The 15,904-nt window shown below is 40.9% G+C and overlaps 1 protein-coding gene across 10 annotated transcripts in view; it reads right to left on the bottom strand.

Annotated features, from left to right (window-relative positions):
* The window catches only part of agap1 (ArfGAP with GTPase domain, ankyrin repeat and PH domain 1), a 174,558-nt gene that overhangs the window by 75,888 nt on the left and 82,766 nt on the right, over positions 1-15,904 (bottom strand). For 6 of the 10 annotated variants that reach the window (XM_063466424.1, XM_063466425.1, XM_063466418.1 and 3 more), the window contains 4 exons: positions 11,246-11,260; positions 9,439-9,524; positions 9,137-9,278; positions 7,027-7,161 (listed from right to left, as the gene is read on the bottom strand). In XM_063466424.1, the coding sequence (XP_063322494.1) occupies positions 7,027-7,161; positions 9,137-9,278; positions 9,439-9,524; positions 11,246-11,260 (378 nt within the window). The remainder of the gene's footprint in view (positions 1-7,026; positions 7,162-9,136; positions 9,279-9,438; positions 9,525-11,245; positions 11,261-15,904) is intronic. The other 4 variants (XM_063466426.1, XM_063466427.1, XM_063466420.1 and 1 more) reach the window with 1 other exon arrangement.

Genomic DNA, 15,904 nt, shown 5'->3' with positions numbered 1-15,904 from the left:
AGAGGAGGAGGAGGACCCTGTGTGTGTGTGTGTGTGTGTGTGTGTGTGTGTGTGTGTGTGTGCGTGTGTGCGTGTGTGTGTGTTGGGGTTCACGTCGGTGTAATTAGGCTAATTAAATTAGTGCGCTGATGGACGAGGGAGTGCAGGGCTGTCACCCTTGTGCTCCTCCCCCCTCGATCCCTCACACAGAGGTCACCCCCCCTTACCCCTCCCCTCTCTGACTGGACCAGGCTTCACTTCCCATTACAGCAAATTACACGTTAAACATGTTAAACACACACATGCGTATACACACACACACTGAAGCCCAGCAGAAAACAAAGACGACTACAGATCACAGCACAGTTGATTCAACATCATTTCAACTCAGATTTGCACTAAAATTTAACAATTTTAATTAAAAAATGCTAAATATTTTAACCAATTTTATTTTTTATTAACAGCATCATTTACAAAATCTTATTATATTTAGGAATAGTTTCATCATACTAGAAAAAACTTGGAGTTTAAAATGGTTTCTTATATGATTAATGTCCAAATGGTTTTGTGTAATTTTTAGAGCTAAAATGCAGAAACATAAACAGGTTCCAGCAAAGGTGTGAATGTAATTCTGCATTTTATGAAAGTTAAGTAATTCTGGTTAAAAGACGACATGCAGTTTAAACACAAAGGTTTTTAATCTTTTGGCAGGAGGTTTTTCTAGTACTGACTGGTCCAATGTTTCAATATAACCAAACTCAGGAGGTGAAACCTCTGAACTAGAGAAGCTGAAATGTCAAAAACTGACAGGTTCTCTCTCAGATGTGAATACTGTTTGGTTTTTAATGAGGGTAAATCAATTTTAGTAGAACAAAATAAACTCTTTAAACATAAAAACATAGGTTTGCAGCATTTATGAGAAACATTTTAGCTACTTCCTGACATTACTTGGACACTTTGGTCCAATTTTTTAATAAAACCACATCAGGGAGCCTAAATTTCTAACTTGAATGTGAAGCTTTTGCTGCAAAATTGTTAGAATTTTAATTGTTTTATAAAAATACAAAAGCTGTCAAACTGTTAAAAGTAACTTTTTTCAGCTAAAATGCCCAAAATGAACCAGCTACAGTTCACATGTGATTATTATTGGATCTGTTGGATCATTAACTAATTACATTCTTACATGTATCCATATATAATCATACACGATGATATTCTTATGTGTTAAAATTTCAGGTTCATCAAAGCTTCGATGGGTTGAAATAAAGTAAAATGATGGTTTAACGGCATAAAATACAGAATGAAACCTTCCTCCTCCTCTTCCTCACCCCTACCTAGCTCAAAAAACGTCATTACAACAAGCGGGCCAATTATGTTTAATGCTAAGTGTTGTGGTCATTCATGCAACTTCCTCATCTCAGTGCAGCCGCTGCGACTCATCAAAGCTTCTATTACATTTAACACACACACACACACACACACACACACACACACACACACACACACACACACAAAAAAATCAAGTCAAATCAGTGTCAATCAGCATTTCTGCACTGCAAGCTTCTGCCTGTCGCCATGACGCCCCAGCTGACTATGAAGCCGAATATGAGCATTGGGTAATTAAAGCCCCGCCCCCAACTCCACCACTGGGCCAACCGGCCGCGATCGATGGCGACTGGAAACGCAGCGAAGGTCACTAAAGCGCAATCGATACGCTCAGAAACATCAGCTCCATCATAAAGTGTGACCTCACCCTCCATCGACATGTGTGCAAAATGTCATTTAAATCAGAGAACAAGAAGAAAGTTTGCAGAATCGATCAATAAATAAATGCATCAATCAGCCTCCAATAACAGCTATTACACTGCAGTTTTAAATCAATCAATCAATAACAGATATTTCACAAAAGTAAGAATACGGTGAAGAAAAGTGTGTATGTAGAGCACAAACATCTCCCACCAAACTCCATTCAAAACCTTCAGCATTTAAGAAAATCTGCTACGTAGGGTTTTTTTTATTTAAGGTTTTTAATATAATATATAATGTAAAGTATTTTTCCTGTGTGATTAATTTTTAAATAATGTGTAAATAATTTTAACTTTGAAGTATTATTTTTGTATAAATGAAACTTCATGGTGATAAGATGACGTCTCGACTGGTTTAAATTAACAACTACATCAAAGCAAGGCAACAAATAAAAAAAAAACTATACAAATTTAATGCAAGTAGGTTTCAGACATTATTTGTTCACCAACTTCCTGTTTGTGTGCAGGCTTTTATTTTGTAAACAGGTGAACCAACAGGTGATACTGGGAATCAGCTCGACGGCAGCACGATTGTAGGTCACACAATAAGATAAACATTTACATATACACCATAACGTATAGTCAGGGGTGTGTCCAAAGACAAGCCAAAAGGTGCCCCTACCCCATATAAACCCATGATAACAACAACGATAATAATAATAATATTAGAAATAATAGTAATGATAAAGTCCCCATTGCTGTTTCACGCTCGTGTGTCTTCTTCTCTGTCTCTAAATGGTAAATTATACTTATGTTGTGCTTTTCTACTCTTACTACAAGCGTCATTCACACACACACACACACACACACACACACACACACACACACACACACACACTTATATGAGCGCTTTTTTCTTCCCATAAACATGTTTAACATAACATCCACACACTGACACACATCGGGGCTACTCAGGGTTCAGCATCTTGCTCAACAGCCAGGAATCAAACCACCAACCTTCTTAGCTGACAACCCCACTTGAGCCATCTGTCACACATCTGACCGACACACTGCAGTTAAAGCGGACTCACATTTAAACCCACAAACACACACACACAGTAAAAATATAAATACCCACTAACACAAACACACGCACGCACTCAGAGCTGCAGGCTGCTGCATCGTTCTGCTGGGTGATTAGAAAACTGATTAATTTGGGATAATGACGAGAAGAATACAAGGAGACAGTGTCTCACACACACACGCACACACACGCGCACACACACACGCACACACACACACACACACACACACACACAGAGTGGAATAATTAAGAGGATAATAAGGCAGCGTTTAGTGTGGAAAGCTTCCTCCTGGGCCGACCACACACACACACACACACACACACACACACACACACACACACACACACACACACACACACACACTGCAGCTCTTCTTCTCTTACAATTAAAAGTCTGCAGTGTTTCGCTCCTCTGAGGATTCGACTGTTTCTTGTGCTCGACACAGCGAGCCTCTGCTGCTGCTGCACTGCCCCCTGCAGGACACACTCAGCAATGACTGCCCACAGATGATGGATGAAGACTTGTGTCTGTTCCTTCTCTGGACATGCTGTCTCATCACACACAGACACACACACACGCTGCACTTTACAGGGACCTCATTCGCCACAGAAAGTAGTCCCCATAGATGAACTGCACTGAGCGTTAAACTATTTCAACCTGATTTGAAGAAGAAACTGATGACACTTTCTTATATCCTTTCCAACATTTTTGTCTGTTTTGAGTTAATTTATTAAAAATAAATTCAAAAGCATGAAATTAAGAGATCTAAGAAATACTCTTAGTTCCCCTGAAATGAGGCGACGCTGCACAGAGGGGATCACCTGCCTCTTTTTCAGCTTAACTTCTGTTTCCTTACAGAAAAGTTTATATATGAGCCTAAGATCTGCGGGAGATATGAAACAAACAGGTTAAGAGGTGATCGTGTCACCCGATGTGATGACTACAAGCTAAAATTTACATATGAAATGCCCTTAAATCATTAGCAGGGCTTTTATTGTGAAAATCTGCATCCGGGATCAAAACAAAGCAATCAAACGCCTTATTTCGTCACGCTCATTCCACCTTAAACCATCGTCAGGTTAGCTCTGGATTCAGCCTCATATCACAGCATGGTCGGTCACCTGTTGGCGGGTCAACACTGAAGAGAACGTGTCTGAAATCCAGAATCAGGAGTTTGAAAATGAAGTGTTTAACATCTCGGCTCCATCTCAGTACATGAAGTTTTCTGCACTAACATGCAGTCTATCTACCTCACCTTGACATATTTTTATTTCTGTGACTTTGATTGTTAAATGTCTGCTTCAGGCTGTAACAATCGTAAAGCGGACGACAGATTTCTCTGCTCTTCGTCGTCATCAGTCAGAGAGCAAACCTGTAAACCTGTAAACCGAGCCTGAGCGGCAGAATCTGATCAGACCCGCTCAAAGTGAAACTCAGGTGGACGCGAAAGAAGCCAGAGGCCGTCAGAGTCGCTGCTAATTAACCGCTGAGTCCGTGTCATCCATTTCTCTCTCTAATTACAGCCGTTAACCCCGCGCCTGCCGACCGGTCGCCCGCCCGCCGCTTCATTAACGTCTCTGCTGCCTCTCTTCTTATTAATGTGCTCTCAGAGTGTGAAAAATGAGCCGCAGGGTTTACCATTTGCAATAAGAGAGAAAAAAAAAAAACTTCTCTCCTGAAACCTTTCTGCCGCTTTTTTGTTTGCTCCTGTTGATGATTCGGCTTCACAGATTTGTGTCTTTCTGTCCTAAAACTGTTGCATTCAGAGCGATCAAACATTTGAAAATGCTCCTGTTGAATGTCTGAAAGAGGTTCAGCACTGCAGTCACACAGCACAAAGCAGGATGGGTAAAAGAATAGCAGCTAAAGGCCTTCATCACTCATTGGTGATGTCAGAAAGCCGAACAAATGATCATCTGGGTGATTCAGTCCAATCAACCAAAGACTTCTCAGTCTTAGGCAGGCCTAAGATTTCTGTTATTTGGTAAAGGTCCACTCTACTACTGCTGCTGCTGCTGGGACGTAACACAAGCAGTGGTGAAACATAACTGGGTACGCATACTCATGTTGTAGGGCCAAGTTCACAGTTTGGTAAATCTTTGTTGGTGCAGCAGAAATAAATTATGATGTCTTTAGACACACATGAACTGGTGGTTTCCAGAAATTCTGTCTCGATGCATCCTCACACTGGAAATATAAATGAATGTGTTACATGTGGAGAGCGTGCAGGAGGCAGGACAAAAAGCTGAAACCACAGGTGTAGGTGGTTTTTCAAAAATAGCCCTCTTGGCTCCTGCCTGGAACGTCCATTATCAAATGATGTAAGACAACTTCACAAACCCAGAACTGAAACTCAGTAATAAGATGATCATAAGTCTGGACCTCCATAGCGAGGAAGTCTCGTGCCAGGTGGCTTGAGGTGAATTCATGAACCCAGACGTGAAGCACGGCAGAGGTCACATTATGAGGCTTCAGTCCAAGGAAGTCCCAAACCATATCAGACATCCAGCAACAAACAACTCGGGATGAATTCATGGACACAAAAATTAAATGTGGATGAAGGAGCATCACAAATTTGGACTTTCAGATCCAATGAATCACCAAGAAATTGCCTCAGACAAAATCACAAACACAAAGACAAAGAAAATCACGGTCAGGACTCGCATCACAGTTTGGGCCCAGAAAGTCTAATACTCAACCAAACATCTAGCACCAAACAACTTAAGATGGCGGAGGTGGCATCACAAGTTTGGGCCTTCAGACGCAATGAACCTATGAACTAGGGCTGTGCGATATGACCAAAATCTCATATCCCGATATAAGACATCTATCGTCCTGATAACGATATAAATCACAAAAATTTAACATTTTCTGTAAATTCTGTGAATCTCGCTTAGCTGAAGTGTTTCCAGCTGGGCGTCGTGTACCTGGAGTCGAGTGTTTTAACCGATGCATGAAACTATACATTTTTAGACATAGGTTGTAACGGCCGCCGTTTTCTTTGTGAGTATTTATTACACGGCGTGCTGCGGGGGAAAGCCTGTTCTAACGTTTGAGTCTAAGGTTTATTTTTTAGCACCTGGCGGCTCTTTTTTGCTTCTCATCCGTAAATACTCTGCATACTTTTTCACGTGATTCCGTTTATTTTGGAAAGTCTCAACAGGATCTTGAGCTTTATTGTGAAAGGTTTATGTGGAAAATAAACAAGCGGACATGCGATGGTTTTACCGTCGTTGTTGCTAACGACAACGCATAAAAACAGGCGCTTGTCTGTCTGTAGTGTGGTTATATTAAATATAAGAGAAAGAGAGAACTTTAAGAAATTAATATAGCCACTACAGTGACCATCAAAACGATGAGAAAATATTGCCGTAAACAGTTTATTTTGCGACACCACGAAACAAACGATAGCGTAAAATGAAACGATAGACATTTTTATATCGTCATCCGATATATATTGTTATATCGAACAGCCCTACTATGAACCAATACGTGAAGAATGGCCGAGGCAACACTGTAAACTGGGGGCTTCAAACCAAGGAAGACGCCAAACAGGGGATATACTTCACAAACCTAAAGATCAGTTACATTGAGGTCACATCATGGTTTGAGGCTTCTAATTGGGACTTAACTAAAGATACGTCACTTTTTATGGCTTCTTCCCAGTAACTACACCACAGAATGACTTTAAACAGAGGAAATCCACCCTCAGAAATCACAGGTTGCTCTTGTTCAGTAAAGGTTGTTAAACTGTTTGTCAGTTACCTACATAAACACACTCTGTCTTTGTGTCACTGTGACTTAGACACAGATCAGATCACATATTTATTCACTCATTTAATGCAGATGTGCATGCAGTGTCTGGGTCAGTCAGGACCTTGACGGCTCCGGACACTCTCCTCCTCCTCTTTGTCCTTCCTCCCGCTGTAATGTCTGATTCTTTTATTAATCCCGTTGGGGAATCGTCTCTTTTTGTAGCCCCCCACCTTCCTCCCCCCGCTATGATAAAACTTAATTGCTGTTCGGTTTGAGCTAAATAGCTGAGCGGGTCCATTTAAGTCTTAATTGACGTGTGATTAAGAGCGTTCGAATGGCTCCGGCCGGGACGTCGAAGGAGGAGGAGGGAGTGTGCCGGGGAGGAATGTCACCTTCCCAGAGGACTGGACTCTGGTTTCCCGGTCGTGTTGGACACTTTTCCCTGACAGATGGCTGCTTACCGTCCTGGAAGACTCGCTCCACGTTGAGGCCGTAGGTGGCGCAGGTTTCATAGTAGGTGCATCGTTTGAGGTCGTTGGAGAGCTTCCTGGCCCGGGTGTCGTCGATCACCCTCGGGTTGGTCGAGCTGATGGCGTCTGAGAGGGAAACGAGAAAGAAAGAGCTTGAGTCTAACTTTAAATCCACATTTTACAGTAAAAGAAAGAAACTCAAAGGCACCGATCTATTTTTATTCAGGCGTTTACCCAAATGTAGGTATATAAGGTGTCATAAATATAATAAAAGCCGTAAGACTGACTCATTCATGTATTTTATTAGATTTCTGGCCTGTAGATTCAGAAGGAACGCCTCCACATCAGCGCTGTGGCTCATGAAGGTGAAAAGAAACAAGAGCCCAGACTTTAAGGAGGAAAACTTCAGCAGTACTCTGGCGCCATCTGCTGGTTATGAGAGTAATAAGCACGTTTGGATTAAGCTACTTCCAAGTGCAACAAAATAGGTAGTAACAACAGCTCTAGAGAGGAACGGCTCATGCAAAAATCTGCCAAATAACATCTATTAGTAATATCTGTAACTATTTATACGAGTGTATTTCACTTTAAGGAATGAACGCCTCCATGTACAACACTGAGGCATACTTAGAATTACTTTAAAATGACTCAGATATCACTGGAGGTGACATGAAGAACCTGTCCTGTGTTTAAAGACGTTTCCTCCTGTCTTAATGTTTGAGGGACCACATGTGTCAAAGTAATTGCTCCTATTATCACTGTACCTGCCTCTGTTTTATTTAACCCATCTGCTAAAGAATGTAGAACCAACTCTTAGATGTGCTGGCTGTTAAACTCAACATGGGTTCATGTTGGTTTTTTCAGGTGAACACCAGGAAAAAAGGATGACAGAGGCAGGCAGATGTTATACAGGTGACTTTAACTGCGGCTGGAAATGAATATCACAATGTGGAAGCGGCGTCCTGAGAGGATTCCAGTGATTACACAAACACTGGGTCTTTATTGTTGCTCGTTTGTGGAGAATATTTGTACTCTTTGGTGTTTCTCTCCACCTGCAGCTTACAGGGACAAACTCAGTGAGACTGTAAATACATTCATACATACAAGATTTCAGCTCAGTAACAGCACAGCATGACTCTGCTTCAAGAGTCAAGAGTCGTCAACACAGCTAGGCTTTCTTTGTTTTTTGGCTGACTCAACAAAACCTAAAAACCCAGCAGGAGACAACAGGTATCATGATGGTGGTTTTCATCTTTTTTTGCTATCTGCTTCAGGCTCTCTTCATGTGACTGCTCTTCCTCAGAAAATGATCCCTATGAGTGCCACCTACACCAATCAGACATGTTAAAACACATTCCTCCAGCAGAGAACCTTTATCAAGCTTATTAAAATCATGCTGTAAATAAAAGAAGAGGTAAAAATGTGCTGCTTCCAGATGATTTTAAACCCAAACATAAAATCACCAGGTCAGGAGCAGCATCAGTTACCATGGTGAGCTTTGACTCAACTGTTTATTAATCAGATCATTACTTTATTGGATTAACTGATCCATTAAGAGTAAAACAAATGAAAATGCTGCCTTAAAATGTCCAAACAGAGGAATAACTTTCAGTTCAGACTGATAATAAAGACAAAACTATAACGGCAAAGAATTATTCATGTCCTTTGACGCGCGGATCGGCCAGCGTTCAGCCTAAACACTCTACGAATCTACTGATGTTTTCCTGCTGTGTCTTCTCAGTTTTATGGTTCCTATATCTGGATCTATGAAGATGTAGAATAACGGCAGTTTGCAGGGCAGACATTTTTTCTAATACTTTTATGAGTGCATAATATACAAATAAAGAAAAGGAGGAATAAACTTAAAATTAACAGCAGCCACAAAATGCTAATCAGAGGCAATGACGTCAAGTTTACAGCTGCAATTAGGATTGTACACCACTAGGTGGTAGCAAAGCTCTAGAAAAGCAGACTATCCAGAGAGAAAGAGAGAGCTTCCTGCTAGGGACTAAAAATAAACCCCATCAAGTAGAGTTTTAAACAATACAAAGATTTGTTGTTTATACAGAGGCTAGTGTGTGTGTGTATGTGTGTGTAGTACCTTGTGTGCCGACGAGCACCAGCGGCAGGTCAGCGGTGTTCCTGTAGTTGGCGAGGCGGCTGAAGTAGTGATAAACAGTCTGAAAGCTGATCTCGTCCTCCAGACTGAAGACAAAGATGACGGCGTCCACCCATAACGCAAACTGCACACACACACGCATACACACAAACAAGGTTGTAAATCCAAACTTTATTTAAAGCATAAAATCATTATTTCTCTCAAACATTAGCCTAACAAAAATGCCGGGCTCTCTGGGCTCACAGTGTTCTCACGGTCTAGTCTGAAGGAGGTGCAGTACCCACCTGTGCCTCTGGGGGGCCTCCTTCATCTCTGATGAGCAGCAGGTGACTCTGACCGTCCACTACAATCTCCTTCTTAAAGCGCCCGCCTGTAGGAAAGACACACAGGTTACTAACAGCGATGCCAGCGGTGGGAGGAGGTCTGATCTACGGGGAGGTGGAGCCGATCAGCGATCGATCGGGCTGATCGAGTGTGAGATGATGAATGCTACACAGGAGGGAGGTGATTGGACAGGAAAGTAAACTAATACATATGGGGGAATGAGGGAGATAACCAGCAGCTGAGAGCGAAAAACACTAAGGGTTAAAAAAAAACACAAAACGGGGTAAGCCATCTTTTATGTACAGTCTGTGGCTGTGACCACATTTAAGCAATACGGAGGCCTCTCAGTGCCTTACACTGCTCTAAAAACCAGCTTCAAACAGGGTCAGAAGTCCAGGGGGGGCAGAAGGAGGAGCTTCCTGCTCCCACCTGATGTTCTGCTGTAACAGGTGACTGAGGACTGAGGACCTGGAACATCTCATCAGGAGAACTGATGATCCGACAGCTTCTGCCTCTTTCTACCCTGAACTCGTGCATTTTGTTGCGCTCTGACCGGTCATCTCCGGGCTTGCTGCTGCTTTAAGAAACTCCACTCTGACACAAATATAAACAGCAGTGTGGCAAGTCACTGTGGGAACGAGCGTCTCTTCCTCAGCATTTACAGGAAGTCGCCGGTGTTATTTCGGGCTCTCTCTCTCAGCTGGATCAGCTGATCTTGGGATGGCGTGGCCGAGCCAGCGCAGCTGCAGTAATGACACACTAGATGTTTAGAGAGCGGCGAGCACAGGAAGTGGACATGTTTCCATCACTTGCCCTTTCTTTACCCTGACGTTAAATATTTGTGTCAAGAGGAGCTGATTTTTGTGAGAGGGGCTTCCTGCAGCCACTGCCTTTCACAATAAAAGCCCTCAAAGCTTCTGAGGAGTGCATCAACACAACTTATGACAGTGGATGTCCATCTTTTATTTACAATGTGTGTGTCTGTGGTCATTCTGCGATGAGTCCAGCTTGATAAACTGATTAATACCTTTAACATGTAACTAATGTCTTCACTGATCGATACAGCCATCTAGTCATCTTACTTCTGCACCATTATAGGAACAAACGTACGAAACAGGATCATAAACACAGCTGACTGATCCACACATGCACTTAAAGAAAAGTCTCCAGTGTTACGATTTTCTCTTTAATCGGTTAATAGAATCACTTATTGATTCTTTAAAGACAAATAAAAAGTCATAAGTTCATCCTTTGGAGTTTAAACAGGCAGAAAAAGGAAAGTGAACACTGATTTATTACTAAACATGAAAAATAGTTCACTAGTGATCTGAAATTAATCTAAGATCGTTCACCTTTTTTGATCAAGATGGAAGAAAATCAGTGAAGCAGGTGAACATGATGAGGATGGAGACAAGAAAAAATATGATTAGATAATGAGGGGGCGAAGCTACACATTCAGTTGCAGCAGCCAATCGAGTTCAGCTTCAGGTTCAGCAGCTGGAAGCGTTAAATAATCCAGATGTTTCAAATCTGACTTGATGAAATTATTTGTACAAACATGTAAAAAAACAAAAAACAAAAATGAAAGATGAAGCAGTTAAATCCCTGGAGACGTGCAGCGTGATGTTTGGCGGATGTTTGATGACGCGGAGATGAGACGCGGTGCTGAACCCGAGCCGATCTCAACGTGCTACTGTCTGAACCAATGAGGCGATGGAACGAAGGATAGAGGGATGGACAGGTGAATGAGAGAGGAAGGATAGTTACCTGCATCCACGTCAGCTATTGTACAAGAGCATCCCCGAAGGAAGAAAGAGAGGAAACAAAAAGCAAAACAACAGCCACAGTTAATGCATGCACAGTCCAATCAGGAGACAGCGTGGAAGATGTTTGAGAGAGGTTCAAAGAGAGGACACGAGAGAGAAGAAGAAGTAGAAAGAGCAGTAAAGAACAGTACACAGTTTCATTTGCAGTCAGCTGGAGGTCAAAGCAGTGAATAAACAAACACGTAAACACGAGAAAAGCTCAGAGAGGAAGAGGAGGACAGAGGACAGAGGTGAGAGGAAGGATGGACCGCTTTCCTTCATGAGTTTGGGTTCATTTATGTCACTGTCACCACCTCGTTACAGCAGATTTATACAAAGACGCTGAGTCATTAGACACTGCTGAGGTCACATTAATCTCTTTCAGCAAACTTGGAGCTGAATATCTCGTAACGAAGACGTTTGGATTTCTTTGCCATTCTGTAACATGCTGAACATGTTTTCTCTGTATGAGTAATGATCTGGAAGAGCCAGCTGAGTACAAAGCTTTAACATGCTGCCCCGCCCCAGCATTACACTAAAGATACTTAATGGCAGAAGGAAATCAACCTTAGACTGTTTTCATTATGAACTATGTTTTGGGACCATTTCAGAGTTTTTTCTTTATGTTTTTTCCTAAATGTTTTGAATTGCATTTGGACTGTTTCAGATTTACAGGGTACTTAGTTTTCAGTTGTTTGAACTTGACTGTATTTAGAAAGTTTGACTTTCTGAGTTGTGGTTTTGGTGTTTTGGGGAGTAGATTTTTATTTATTTATGTTTTTAAAAAAAATCTTTTTCTGGCTTGACTTTAAGCTGCTTTTAGACTCATTTAAAAACCTGACTTCATTCTACATTTTGATTATGGACTATTCAGGGACATGGTTTGGAAGATTTTGGACTTTGGTCCTCTGATTTGGGTCTGTGTTTGAACTGTTTTAGACTTACTGGGGACTTAGTTTTGTGCTGTTTGAGTTATTTGGGACTTGATTTAAGACTCTGATTTTGGACTGTGGGTTGAAATTATTTTAAAATTAGTTTGAGGCCCTTTAAAACTTGGACTTGGTTTTGGAATTAATTTGGGAATATATTTTGGACATCTTGTTGAATGTTTTGGACTTGGATTTGAAATGGCTTTGCAGCATTTGAACTTGATTTGTGACTTACAGTCATCTGATTTTGAATCGTTTTAGACTTACTGGAGATTTAGATTTGGGCTGTTTCAGTTACTACGGGACTTGATTCAAGACTTTGATTTTGGACTCTTTAAGAACTTGATCGGAATCATTTTGGACTGTTTTAAATTGACTTTGACTTGGTTTTGTTGTAAATTTTGGACATTTTTCAGTTTGGGATTTTTATTTAGTGATCTGGTTTTTGGACTTACTTTTGTGGTGTTTAACCTTGGGACTTGATTCAGACTTTGATTTTTAACTCTTTAGGGGTTTGGTTTGGATGATTCTGAACTGGGTTTTGGTTTGGCTTAAACTTAATTCGGGACTTAGTAAATTTTGGATTCAATTTGGGAATATGTTTAGGACTTCTTGTAAACTTTTTAGGTTCAGATTTGGAAATTTTGGGAGGTGATTTAATCTTTGCCTTGTGTGGTGGCCACCATACTCACCTGTCACTGCTTAGATTCCAGCCGGAGACACTAATCCCGTTTGAGATTGCGCCAGGAAAGTTGCCCAGCATAACAATCTGCCAAATTAAACATGCAGAGCGACCCACTGTGGTGACCCCTTGTGGCAAGAGAAAAGTTTTTATGGGCAGGATTAAATCTGTGGTTTTTAAATACACGTGTGTCTTCTATGACTCCTTGATGCTGAGACTCTGTTGACTTCTTGCAGATTGTTTTTCATGACTGGATGTTCAGAGCTGTACTCCTGCTCCTTCTGGTACGATCACTGAAGAATAAATAATAATAAACTAAACTTTTGGGGTGTCACCTTCTTTTATGACAAATAGCAGACTGAACCAAAGCTTGCCTCTCCACACGTCTGTGTAAACCTGACAAAAATAATAATAGAGTAATAAAATAAAACTTAATGACTGTTCTGGAAAGATTGGACTGGAGACTTTGTTGATGCCGCCCAGTGTTTCTTTTTCCGTTAAAGCCACGAGAACAATAGAATCTGTGAATGATGTTTGGCTGCTTGTGAGAGCGGCAGCTCCTCAAACCACAGTCAGCAGCATTAGTTTGGTGGCTGTGGGTGATTTCCCAACCATAGCTCCCCTCTCTCTCCCTGTTGTAATAGATCCCATGTGCTGCTGTACAAACAGTCTCAGTCGGACTCTTTCTCAAACTATCAGTGCTGCTTCTGCAGGATTTCACTCTCTGCAAAGTGTCAGAGTCTTTAGAAATAGAAATAAATCCGGGCATTTCTGACAGTCCTTAAATGCACCACAGAGGTAAATCTGGGCAACCTGCATGTTTTTGAGTCAGCGATGAAGCTTTTTTTCCCTCTGCAGCAGCGAGGCTCCAGCCTGCAGCCTCAGAATAGTTCTGGTCGGTGGCTTCGTGGCGCTGCGGTCGCCTCGCCGCTCGCAAGCCACCAACTCCGCTCCCAATCAATCGCCATGGGAATCCAGGCAGCCGGCGTATTTTTAGATCCGAGGAATTTCAAAACAGCTTTCCCCCTTGGGCTGCTTTTATTTCTCTGTGGTTATGCAACGATTTCAGAAAAGCTTTTTATCTCCTTTTTTTTTTATTTAATTGGAGTTGAATCGCCGCTTCCTCGACGGGCAGTGGTGCCAAGTAATTCGATCAAAGATAAGGGGGAGCCGTTGTTTGAATGTGGTATGTGGACCTGCTCGAAAAGCCGTGTCGTGTTGCTTTTGGCAGCGCTGCGGTGTAATTAAGGCGGGAGGCCGCCGGGCATTTAGCAGCACGACACTGAGGAGAACGTCACCACCGTGGAAGACTTTCTCATGTTTTAGCGTGAAGTTATCTGCTCTGGGATTCCCCATCGCCACCAACTCTCTCCCAGCTGTCTTTGCTCTGCTTGTAGTTTTTTTCTTTTTTTTGCTTTAATGTAGTCCCTGGGGTCCCCTCTTATCAGCTGACCTTCGATCGACCTCTCTGCAGGCGTATTAAATTAAAAAAATAAACCTCCTCCTCTTCCTGCCTCCCACACTTCGAAGTCTCTCCGCAGAGGGACCAGCAGCTAAAATTGGTCTGCGGGCTGATTTCGGGGTGGGTCCCCACATAACAACATAACAAAAGCAGCAAAGGTTTCTTCCCAAATAAACCATGTTTGATGGTTTTCAAGGCTTTAAATACACAAAGAGGTCGGCAGGGGGTAATTAGCTGCAGCTCCACAGCGGACCCTCAAAAGTAGCCAAAGTACTTCTTTGACTCTCTTCAGTCTGAAGACTTCTGGCTGCAGCTATGTGCGTTGCTCAGCAGCTCACAGCATTTTTAATTAGACTGAAAAATTCAAAACGTTCTGCAGAGGTTTTAAAGTAACAGAGTTTCATCTGGTCAGCCAACTTAAAGCTTTTAATGTGAAAGGACAGTGAAAAGAAGGGTATTGAGCACTAACGCAACTAAAACCAAAACAAGGAAATAGTGAAGAAAATAAAACTTTCTTTAAAAATATGTTAACGTTACTGAGATCCTAGAATAGACACGAGTTTTGAAAATATTTATTGAAATATATTAGACTGATTTTTGACTGCTTTTAGACTTTGTTTTGGGGTGTTCAGGACTTATTTTGGGTTCATTAAATTGGACCATGTAAGAACTGATTTCAGACTTGGAGTTTGGTCATCATTTTAGACGTTTTTAGAGTAATTTGATATTGATATTTTGATATTTGATATACAAATTGATGTTAACGAATTTGGGCCTAATTGTAGACTTGTGTTTGGATTGTGGTTTTGACCTGATTTTTGGCATTTTTTGTTAATTTTGGAAAATGGTTTTGGACTAAAATGTACAGTGAAAAGATTAAGAACAAAAAAGATAAAAAAAAAACAAAAAACATTTACAAAAATACAACGTTCAGGCAATCATGGTAGGTAAAAGTAGCAAAGAAGAAATGAAATAATAAAAGATCTTGTTTTAAATTCTCTTGTGTTTGTTTGGGGACTTTATGGACCTGGTCTGGGTTATTTAGAGTTTATTTTGGACTTTTTATTTATATATTTACTAGTTTTAGACTGCTTTCAGACTTGAGTTGAAGCTGTTATAAACTTTTGATTTTGATTTGACTGTTGGATTTTCATCCTTTGCATATTCTTCTTTTAGCTCTTTTAAAAACTTTTTAAAACTTCAGGCTTCATAAATATATATTTTTAGTTAACGCACGAAGGACCAAAACTGCCAAAATTAAAAAAGAAAAAAAAACCCCACTAATGATAAAAATAAATAACTTGCAGAATAAATATAAAGATGAGTAAATAAATACAGCTGCAAGCTGAATTTAAAAGTTCTAAACGTAATGACGTACTTATGTATAAATAAAGACAAATAAATAAATAAAAATGGAAAACAGAAAAAAATAATACATAAGAAAAAAAACATTTATGTCTCATGTGAAAGACAGCAATCATTTTTAATATTGTTATACGTGCATTTAATGGCATAATTTGTGTTATTGGTTTGCTCATTTTGGCAAGT

This window comes from Pelmatolapia mariae, linkage group LG23, assembly GCF_036321145.2.
Source record: "Pelmatolapia mariae isolate MD_Pm_ZW linkage group LG23, Pm_UMD_F_2, whole genome shotgun sequence".
Classification (NCBI taxonomy): Eukaryota; Metazoa; Chordata; class Actinopteri; order Cichliformes; family Cichlidae; genus Pelmatolapia; species Pelmatolapia mariae.
The sequence above is the reverse complement of the archived record's forward strand: the minus strand, read 5'-3'. Positions and strand labels throughout refer to the sequence as shown.